At 44.8% G+C, this 11,305-nt stretch overlaps 1 protein-coding gene across 1 annotated transcript; it reads right to left on the bottom strand.

Annotated features, from left to right (window-relative positions):
- Nucleotides 1-929: 929 nt before the first annotated feature.
- On the bottom strand, nt 930-8,060 carry STMN4 (stathmin 4). Its single transcript, XM_007938737.2, has 6 exons — nt 8,048-8,060; nt 6,827-6,922; nt 5,830-5,910; nt 5,174-5,382; nt 3,878-4,069; nt 930-989 (listed from the first exon to the last, which is right to left on the bottom strand). The coding sequence occupies exons 1-6, from the start codon at nt 8,058-8,060 to the stop codon at nt 930-932; spliced, it is 651 nt and encodes a 216-aa protein (XP_007936928.1).
- Nucleotides 8,061-11,305: the final 3,245 nt, after the last annotated feature.

The following is an 11,305-nucleotide window of genomic DNA, read 5'->3' as shown; positions in this document are numbered from 1 at the left end:
ACTAACAAATATTTTACATTTCATTCGCTTTTTGTGACCCACCTAGAATCCCAAACCCCAAAAATAAAGAGGACTTTCTTCTGACTATGCATCTTGGGGACCATATTAAAATATCAGTGACAGAAAGGACAGTTGGATTTCTCATCTCAGTAACTCAGTGCACTCAATCCAATATGGGAAAGCACAGAAAAGGAGTACAAAAAACAGTGCATGCTTTTCAGTCAATGTCTCCCAGCACCTCAGATGATCTGATGGCAAAACTAAAGGAACAAAGGTGGTATTTGCCACCTGATGTGTGGAAACTAAATTTCAAGAACATTCTATCACCCAAAAGACAAGTTCAGGAAATAAAGAACTGGAGACTTAGAGTAAATGTTTCATTTGTCATGATGATCAAAAATGGATGGTTAAAACACACACATTCAGACCCTGGCATCACAACGCCTCATCCCACCTGCTCCAGGGTGGAAATGCCTCCAGGTCCCACCCACCCCCTCCTGCTGGGCTTGTGCGTCCACTGTTCCACCCAGGACTATGCACTGCACCTGGAACTTCTACTGCCCCCGTTTTCAACTTCCCTGAACATAGCGCCTGGAGGCTCAATGTCCAGGCAGAGATGTGAAGAAAAGTAAAGGCCGTGACTTTGTTGCAATGTCCAAGAGTTCTTCTCCATCTCCATTTCCCAACCTCTCTCCTTCTCTCCCCTCTCCCACCCCATCATTGTTCCCCCGAAACAAATAGGATGGCTTCACTGGTCAATTCTTCACATTCACAAACACCAAAAGCAGAGGAAACGCCCCTGAGCCACCCTCCCCCTCCCCCCAAACCCCAGTGCTGGGAGAGCAGCCGGCGGGCGCAGGGCTGCCTCGGGGACTGCAGAGCTGCTGCAGCTGTCCCTCTGTCCTGGAAACGTCTTTGGCCTCTGGGCTTTATCTGGAGGCCTCTTCCTTCAGCTCCTTGTTTTTCCGCACTTCCTCTGCGTGCTTGTCCTAGGAAAAAAGGCAGGGAAAATTTGGGTCACAGAAGCCTGCCCCAGGATGAAGGAAGGCTAAGGGGCAAGAGAACCGGAAGTAAAGGATGACTCACACCGGAAGTGGAGAACAGTGTCTGCGAAGACGGCCTGAGAAGGGGTGGAAGGTAGTAGGCGAGACATAGGAGGCAGGTAGGCGAGGTCTCCTGGTGCAGTGCCAGGAGAGCAGGCTTATTGACTTGGATCCAACCTCCCATATGGGGACCCTCTCACAGTGATCAGGGCCTATCAGCCTCTCCTTCCCTCACCTGGCCCTTCTAGGGTTTGGAGACTGTTACTTGACTTGAAGTAAGAAGCCCATCAGGGTACTTTGTGCTAGAGGAACAGGTAGAGCGGAAAAAGCCTCACTGTAAGCTTCCCACGCAGCTTGACTGCAGCTTTTGTTTGTCTGTCTCCTTAGTGAGAGTTGTTTTAACCTACATGATGAAAGATCTTCAAGAATAAATTGCCACAAGAATTTTTGGAAATGTTCAACTCCAAAAAGGGGATTTTTTTTTAAATGTTATAAAAGAACGCTCTTTTGTTCTACTGTGTAAGGAAGCCCCCAAAAACTGGGAATCTGACTTAAGAGGCACACCCAGTTCTGTGACCTTGAGTGACTCACCTCACCAATCAGACATCATTGTCTTGGTCTTTAAGAGAGGGGAGGTTGGGGAAAACTCTTTTACATCTGGAATTCTGTGACTTTAGTGTTCACTTCACGGGCTCATCCTGGTCTGCCTTACATTACTGCTCATTGTGCACACGTCTGTGTCTTCTATTAGATGGTGTATTCCTTGTGGGTAGGGATCTTGACTTTTTCATCTTTATATCTCTCATTTTCTAACATGGTTCCTTGCACATGGTGGGTGCTTAATAAATGCTATCCTACTGCAGGCTGGCATCACTGGGAAAATGGTTTCCAGAACTTACCTTAAGCTACAAACCTGTCCCTAGAAAAGCCCTAGAACATTCCATGGCCCTAGGAGCAGAAAGTGATGTGTCTGGGACAGTGGTTCTCAAACTTTGCTATGTATCAGCATGACCTAGGAAGCTTGTTAAACTGCAGGTTCTTAGAAACCATCTCTAGAGAACTGAGTTAGTAGGTCTGGGATAGGACCCAAGTATCTGTACTTTTAAGCTTTATACCAGGTGAGTCTGGTACAGATGGTCAGTGATCCACACAAATTGTGGCACAGAAGGCATTGTTTCAAGTGTCCCTGGCAAAAACAACATGCCTAGTTCCCATCCCACCTCCTGCCTTCCCCAGGCTGAGTAGGAATCAGTGCCCCAGAGAAGTACACCCACTAAAATGTTTGCTTCTGACACCTTTTACTTTGAATCTTAACTCACCTCCAAAACTATTACTCCAGGATATGGGCCTTCACAATCACTCCCATTCTAAATCTACCTCCATTTCCAGCTGAGCGCTATATACAAATCCTAAAAGGTTTTTTGACTCCCTGCTCTTGGCCTCCAATGCCCCCCTCACTGAAAAGAGACTGGCAGTACAGTTGTTGGATGGTCTTCCTAAGAAAGGCATTGAAAGAGCCACCTAGACTTGGGGCCAAAAAAACTGGGTTCTACAAAATGTGCATGAAATGCTGTATGGAAAATGAATTTGCTCTATAAACTTTCACTCAAATTACAATAAAAATTAAAAAAAAAAAAAAAAGCTGAGTTTGAAACCAGCTCCATTGCCTATCAGCTGTGTGACACTGGGCAAATCATTTTACCTTGTCTGGCATGGTTTCCTCACCCATCACATAAGGGTAATTTTGACTTAGCCTCAATTACTTGTTTTGAATTTTGCTTGAGAGCTTATGCCCCATCCTATCCCAAATGCATTTCTTTTTTTCTTTTAAGAGTTTGCTCCAAATCATTTTTCAAAAATTTAGGGAAGCCTGAAGTCAGACCCAGATCACTTCCCTTTCATATAATCTTGGTGGAGACATTGCTGCCCCTTGGAGAACAAGCATCAGAGGGAAGGGCCTGCCACACATTGGCCAGCTCCAGGGCATGTATAGTATTCAGATCCCTTGTGAAGAAAGCCAGATCTTTCTAGTAGCTTTTGCCAAAGGTCTGAGACTATAGGTGGATGGGCAGGAAGGAGTAGGGACCACGCTGCTCACCATGGGACGAGGCCACCGATCAGGTCCCGGGAGTCACCGCGCAGCAGGCGGCTCCTGGAAATAAAACACAGAGCTGGAGCTCTCCCAGGAGCTGCAGGAGAAACTGGGGCAGCCTTGAGACTGAGGAAATGAGGCCAGCATGTTCTTAACAGAGTAGGCTGTTATTCTGCTGACACTTGGGACCATCCTCAGTCTCTCACGTTTCTCATATTTAGGTGACACCATTTGGGTTATTGACAAAAGGCAGCGTATTGGAAAGACCTGTGACTCATTCAGTCCATGTCAAAAGGATTGTAGAGAATCATGTTTCCTGCACAATGGGCAATTTAGGGTATCATTCACTTGGCTTGGAGCCAGAAACTCATGTCAGCATCTTTCATTAAATCAAATCAGTCCATTCAAGGATGAAGCTAGGAATGCACCATGCTTATCTATCCCTATTCCTTTCCATGAGGTAGGGTTTCTCTAGAAGATATAGAACATACTCTCCCTAAGACAGTGAGAAGTTTCAATTGCATAACTGTGCAGAATGTCCCAAGAGGAATTCTAATACTAGGTTCACATTGCCTTTGACCTGCCAAATCATTTCCCGGAACTCTCTAAGCCCAATAGAAATATCCCCATGCCTGCCTGAGGCTGCTTTCCTTTCTGAAATGACATGTAGATCCATGTATACTTGCCATGAAATAAAGACAGAGTATCCCAGAAGTCTCCTCTCTACTGTAGGACCACTTACCTTCTCTTGCAGACGTTCCAACATAGCAGCAAGGTGAGCCTCGCGGTTCTCCTTATTGGATTCCATCTTCTGGGCCAGTTTTTCCTTAGCCATTTTGATGAAGTTGTTGTTTTCCTCAATGGCTTTTTGGATCACTTCCCTCTCATGTTCTCGTTTTTCTGCCAGGTGCTTCAGGAGTTCAGCTTCCTGGTACTGGAGAAGCGCATGAAGGAAGAAAAAGGCCCTTGAGTATGAACAAGCTGGATATATTTTAGTCACCCTGACTTTAAATCCCCACACCCATAACATACTCCTCCTTGAGCTTGGTCCCTGGCCCGTTAGCCGGAAGCAAGGCTACTTCTTGGATTCTCTCATCACCTTTACAGCCTTTTATACTCTGAATTTTTTTCTAAGCCTTCTTCTTTTAAATGCCTTTGGATTTCTTTTTCTCATTACCCCATTCATTCATTCATTTAAAAATACTAAATGATCTTATTCTATATGCCAGGCACTCTTCTAGCAACTTGGAAAAGAAAGTAGAGATAATACACGTATAAATAACTACAACCCAGAGTAACGTGTGGCATGTGCCTTAAGAGGTAGAGAGAAAGTGCTATAGCAATTCAGGGAAGGAGAAGATTATTTTCTGCTTGAAGGAAGCTTACACAAAGAAAGCACCTGAGTTGGGCTATGAAGCATCAATAGGAAACATCAAAATCATGCTAAACCAAAAAAACCAAACTTGTTGCCATCAAGTTGATTTTGATGCATGGCAACCCCATGTGTTACAGAGTAGAACTGCTTCATAGAATTTTCATAGCTGTAATCTTTACAGAAGCAGATTGCCAGGTCTTTCTTCCCTGGTGCTGCTGAGTTTCAACTGCCAACCTCTAGGTTAGTAGTCCAGTGCAAACCATCTGCACCACCCAGGGATCTAGAAGACATGTGAAAATATACCAAAGCATGTCCTTCTATGTGCTTCCCCAATAAAAGAACCCATTCTTTAATTGTGTGGGCTTTCCCTAAATCCCTAATGTTTTTCAATATCTTATCCTTGTCACTATGCATATAAAGCCACCTCTTGGAGTTATGTAGTGCAGTGTCTCTTACCCACTAACTAAACTGTAAGCTCCTAGAGGAGGCCAGGGTTTTTACTTGTTTGTTTCTTCAATTCTGCTTCACTCTCTGCCCTGCACATGGAAGGGGCTGGCTAAAGATAGGTTGGTGGTAACTGAACTCCAGCTCATGGCCACTGCCTCTTTTTCTCAAATCCCTTCCCTTCATGCTGGGGTGGAGGAAAGAAAGAGCATTCCTTACCTTCCGTCGCTCCTCAGCTGCTTCTAGTTTCTTCTGGATCTCCTCCAGTGATGGATCTCGCCGCCGAGGGAGGGAGGCATTGAACTCAGGTACTCCATCAAAGGAGGGTGGCTTCAGGATGACTTCAAAGGATTGGCCTGAGGTGCATTTGTTCAGCTCAATGACTTCCATGTCAGAAATTACACACCAGTTCAGGTCCACTGTGTCTGCTGTAGAGAGCAGAAAATGTGCTGCTCAGCCCTATAACAGTATGTGGGTACCCATAAATCATGCACACCCTATTCATGGGAGATCTGGGAACCCAATGGAAAACCTAATGACCAGGCTCCTGAACATTGGTACTGAAGGTCAATGAGCCCAATGGTCTGATGACTCTGAGAGGCCTGAAAGAGTTCATAACCACATAAGGTTTCAGGCTCCAATAGGAGGGGTCCTAAAATATGCAGTTTTTTTTAGAACAACTGCAGCAATACTAGCTGCTTTGGCTTTTACTTCCTCAGTAAATATCTTCCCATGGATGAGCACTTGCTCAAATTGTAATCTATGGTGACAAACAATGGTGGCTTTTATCCACCACCCACCACCCTTCCACTCATTGTTCAACTACCAATCTGATCGCTTAGCCTATTTACATCTCTCTCCTTAGTTCCTCCTACCCTGCTCTCTTCTTTCTCTCCAGTCAGCACTGTCTTTCCGCTGGCTTTGATCTTTTCTCCTACACTGTCTCCCACACCAGCCTAAACAGAAAAAACAATCTCAGGTAATCAGAGCACTCCCATCTCTCATTTCCAGACCAAACCCTTCCCTTTTTGTTAACCCCCAGGAAATTAAGGAGTGACTTAATCCTTAATTGGAGTTCCTGGGTGGTGCAAATGATTGGCATGCTCAGTTGCTAACTAAAAGGTTGGAGGTTCGAGTCCACACAGATGTACCTGAGAAGAAAGGCCTGGAAACCTGCTTCCAGAAAATCAACCATTAAAAACTCTGTGGAACAGAGTTCCACTCTGACACATATGGGGTGGCCATGAATCAGAATTGACTTGATGGCAACTGAGATTCTTTATTTTTTTATTCCCTGATCATCACTGATGAGGACATTGTCATTTTGTGCTACCTACCACTATCTTGGGATTCTCCCTGTCACCAAGTCCCACACAGCATCACCATCACAGAGCCTCTTTGGGTTGCAGCAAACAGAAGTTCTCTTCCCATCTCTGGATTCTTCAGCATTATCTCCTCTTCACTAAGGAAATTTGTCTGCCATGAAATCTAGATATTTACACTGTTTTGTCTACTCTTCTGGTCTAAGTGTTCCCTGAGGGCAGAATCTCTTAGTTCGTTCTTGCATTCTCCACAGCATCATTTTGTTTAATGAATGATCAGAAGTTAACTAAGATCAAGAGCACTCTGTAGAGGGTCTGACTCAGACCTTGAACCTGGCTGTGTAGTCCCACAGGCTGTAGCCACATACCCTGCCTTCATCATTGTGCTTAGATTTTGAATCAGATGTGATGATTTCACTGGATCTGGGAAATAAAACATGATATGGGGGCAAGTTTCATGAAATTGGGGTAGAAGATACTGTCTGTACTCATGAAAACAATATGCAAAAGACCTCCACCCCTTATTTTCCGAACTGTGGTCTTCACTTACCTTCATATTTATAGGATGACTTATTCAAGGGATCAGCCAAGAAACAGGAGCAGAACAAGGACACCAGGGGGAGCTCTTTCATCTTCTCCTTGTAAGCTGCAGAAACATCCCAGACAGAAGTTGGTGAACCCCTCTTAGCCTCAGAAGCCAGCATCTGTGGGGGTCTGCGGGTCTGGGTAGACCAGACTCCTGGGTCCCACACAGGTGCCCAAACTACAGAGAACCAAGCCTAGACTAGGGATCAGCTGCCCCTTTTGACCAGCACTGACCTGTTTAAGTGTGACTCAGACCTACTCTTGTTTATGTATAAAAACTTGAGCCTTCTAGAACACTCAGATGATCTTATCTTTCCTCTCAATTCATCTTCTCCTCTCATAGTACTAAATGAAAATACCCTCAGGGAAAGACCCCCAGCATCAGTGCCCTCACCCTACCCTGGCACCCTGACTGAGCTCCCTAGTTCTCCACACTTGCCCCAGGATATTTCATTTCTTTTGATCCAGTTTGGAGGAAATCCACACACTATTTTACTGAAAGTACTTAAAAATCCTGTCCCAAGGGTAAAGAAGCTGGGGAGTGAAGGGTCATCCTCACCATGTTCTTCTGGGCACTTGCCCCTTGGTGAGTGGCACAGTCAGGCTGTGAGCTTTCTCTGACCTTCCAAGCATAATGATCAAAGCCAGAGGGGCTGGTGTCCTCAAGGATTGGGTAATGTCCCCATCACATCTATTGTGTCTGTGTTTAATTGCATCTTGAAAACCAGAAGGTTGCTGGTGAGAGCGGATGGTTTGGTGTCTCACTCACCCCTGTGCTGCCCCAGGTATTTCACAGCCAGTTTTTTGTGTGTTCCTGTGAGTTCTCTCCCCATTCTGAGATCACTGCTTCTTATCACATGCCCTGGCATCCCAGGCCCCTCAAGGACTAAGCTTACTCCCAGCATAGTGCCCAAGCACTCTCCCTCATTCCCTTTTACACATTTGAAAACATAATTGTAATATAATACATATTTATGGTAAAAACTTTAAAAAATGCAGATGAGCAAAAGGAAAACTCAATTTATCCCACCTACCATCTAGAAATAACATTTTTAACTCTTTAGTGTATTTCCTGTCATTCTTTTTATTTTATTTTATTTATGTGCACATATAAGTACATATAGATGTGTACAGAAGTACCCCATGCTACAGTGCCCCCCCTTACAGAAACAGATTTTGTACCTACCGGCTAGGGTCATGTTTTTTGGGGTCTAGTGGCTGAATCTGGCTGAAAGTTACAAAGCAGGTCTCTCACCACCTCAAGAAGCTCCACACACCTGAGAAGAAAGAATATTTTACTGCTTACAGGTTATTCTCATAAGGAAGGTCTTTAAGCAACAAGGAGGGAATCTCCTGTCTCAAGGCCCTCTTCTGACAAACTCACTTTCCCAAACACTGATCCTCAAAGAAACTCAGACACCCCTTTCTCACATTAGCTCAATCAGGCTCCATTTCCATGCATTAATGACTTCCCAGTCTCAAGTACCCTGAAAACAAAAAAACAAAACCCACTACCATTGAGTAAATTCTGACTCACAGTAATCCCATGCATGACAGAGTAGAACTGCTCCATAGGGTTTGGGGGACTATAATCTTTATGGAAGAAGATCACCATACATTTCTTCCATGGCACCATTGGGTGAGTTCAAACTTTAGGTCCCTTCACACCACCCAGAGTATACAGACATAGGTTTCCCAAAACAGTATTGGTCCAGGGGTGCTCACCTGTCTCCTTGCATAGCTCAAGGGACTGGCACAAAGTGAAGATTGGTGCGAAAGACAAAATCTTAAGTCAGAGTCCTCTGGGAGTTTTTCTGAAACTAACTATGTGTCCTGAATTTATCCCTGTACACACCCTAGGCATTTTCAGTCAATTCTAATATGGAGTGAGAGGAAATCACCAGTTACTATCGAGTTGATTCTGACTCACATCAACCCCACATGTACAGAGTAGAACTGCTCTGTAGGGTGTTCGAAGTTGTGAGTTTTGGAAGCAGATCACCAGGCTTTTCTGCCAAGGTGCCTCTGGGTGGATTCAAACTGCGAACATTTCAGTCAGTGGTCGAGCACTTAACCTCTTGTACCACCCAGAAATTCTGAGAGAGAATTAGAAAGAGGATATTAAAATACTTATTCAGGTGATTTTTTCCTAGCCTTTCTTCCAACTTCCCTCCAGCAAACCACTGAATCAATTTAAGATTTACTCCTTGAATCAGTTTAAGATTCAATCAATCAGACCCTGAGAGGGAGTAAATATTAAAGAATAATGTCATCATAATATGATTAGTGAAAAGGTAAAAATCAACATGCATAGGTTATTGTGGGAACATGGAGAAAGGGAACCATTCTCAGTATGAAGCCTGGGGAACCAGGAACGACCCAGTGGTGTCAGTGGTGTTCATGGCACCTGGACAGAATCTTAAAGGTTGAGTCAGAATGAGGTAGGAGGCTGCAAGGCAGACATTCTGCCAGGCAACATGCAGGGCATCAAAGTGAGAAAGTGTAGTGTTTGTGAGGATCTAAAACTCTTTGATGTTGAACCATAAAGTGTGAAGAGAGGAGGGAGAGGAGAAAAGGAGAAGCAAGGGAGGAGGCAGATCTGGGAGTTTCTGGGAAAGGGTAGGTGACAGGGCTCCACTGAAGGCCACCACCCAGAGAATGAGGAATGGTCTTTGGTGAGTGACTGTCATGAGACTATTTGGTTCTTGACTAGCATCAGTAGTCACTGTGCCTGCGAAGGGTGGTGTGAGCCAATGTCATCACTCACTGTGAATGTGCACTGAGGCTGACTTTGAGCCTCTTTCTTTCCCGTGATAAAGACGTTTACCATCTGGGGACTAGGCTCCATATTATCTTGGGACTGGAGGGAGGAAGGCAGTGGGAGTAGTGGGCTCAGCTCCCCCTTTGGGGCTAGACCAATATGGATTCCAATACAGACTGCATGTCTCTGACCAGTTGTCACTAGTCTCTTCATACTTTTAAACCTCTTTCCTTGTTGTAATTCTTCAGAGTTGTACAGATTAAATAAGAAAAGCATATGCTTTGCATCCAACAAAAAGGAGGTGCTTAATTAGTGTTGGTTTCCTTTTCTCTTCCTTTTATATCAGTATAGCCAAATATATATATATATGTATAAAATAACAAAGCCAATTGTTGCCAAGTCATTTCCAACTCATAGATACCCTTATAGGGTTTCCAAGGAGCTCTGGTGGTGCAGTGCCAAAGACATTGGACTTAGTAGGTTGGCAGTTCAACCCCACCAGCCACTCCTCAGAAAGATGAGGCAATCTACTTCCGTAAAGATTTACCACCTTGGAAACCCAGTGGGAGTCACTATGAATTGGAATCAACTCAATGCCAGGGGGTTTTTGTATAGGGTTTACAAGGCTGTAAATCTTTACAGAAGGAGACTGCTACATCTTTCTCTTGTGGAGTGGCTGGTGACCTCATACCACCAACCTTTTGGTTAGCAGTCAAGTGCTTAACCACTGTGCCACTAGGGCCTGCTATCAGTGTAGCTACCAAGTGCCAAACCTTTGCTTCATAATCATTACCTCTGGTCCTCACTATAGCCCAAAGTTAAGTACGGCCATCCCTATTTACAGGTGAGGGAACAAAGGCTCAGAGGGTTTGCGTGACTTGCTCAGAGGCATACACAATCAAATGAGAGAGTCAGATTGTCCCTGACCTAGCTGGCCTTAAAGTGCCCTTGTCCCTGCAGCATCTCCTTGTTCTTCTCATTTTTGTATTTTCAGACCTAGGTGCCCTGCCACACCCCTCCCCTCATAGCACAATAGGCCTTCTCTCCTTGGGAGTCAAACTGATCCTGACACTACCAGTACATCTCTGGATGGGGAGGGCAGGCCTGGGTGCCTGGGTGTGACAGCCCTAGTCATGAGACTCCATTCTGCACAATCCATGCTCAGAATCAGACTGATGGAGAAGTCAATTTGGCATGGAGTGAGCAAGCCCTTGCCAGGAAGGCAGCCAGCCTCAGACTTTAACATGGGTGATGGATAGAAGTGGAGGTCTAAATAAGTAGAAAGGGAGTTGGGGAGAGACAGAGAAGGACACTCCAGGAAAGAAGGGGAAATTAGCTGGACTTTTTCTCTAGGAGCCAGTGCTTGGAGTTAGCAAACATGCCCCTTAGCCTGAACAGGAATAAGAACTTTCACTCTTAGAATACTTTATAGGTTATAGTCCCTTTCACCCACATTATCCCAGTTGATCTTTACATGTCCATGCAGAGGCAACTTGGAAGAAGGGCCTGATGATCCCACTTCCAAAAAGTCAGCCATTTGAAAACCCTATGGAACACAATTGTACTCTTACACACATGGGTCACCGTGAGTCAGAGTTGACTTGATGACAGCTGGTACCGGTTACATGGAAGATAATGTACTAGGACTTTTAAGAGCAGAAGAAACTACCACTGTCACCCACT

The sequence above is a fragment of the Orycteropus afer genome, unplaced genomic scaffold (assembly GCF_000298275.1).
Source record: "Orycteropus afer afer isolate SDZICR_OR568_19922 unplaced genomic scaffold, OryAfe1.0 scaffold00053, whole genome shotgun sequence".
Taxonomy (NCBI): domain Eukaryota; kingdom Metazoa; phylum Chordata; class Mammalia; order Tubulidentata; family Orycteropodidae; genus Orycteropus; species Orycteropus afer.
Note: the sequence above shows the minus strand (reverse complement) of the source record. Positions and strands in the feature narration are given on the sequence as shown.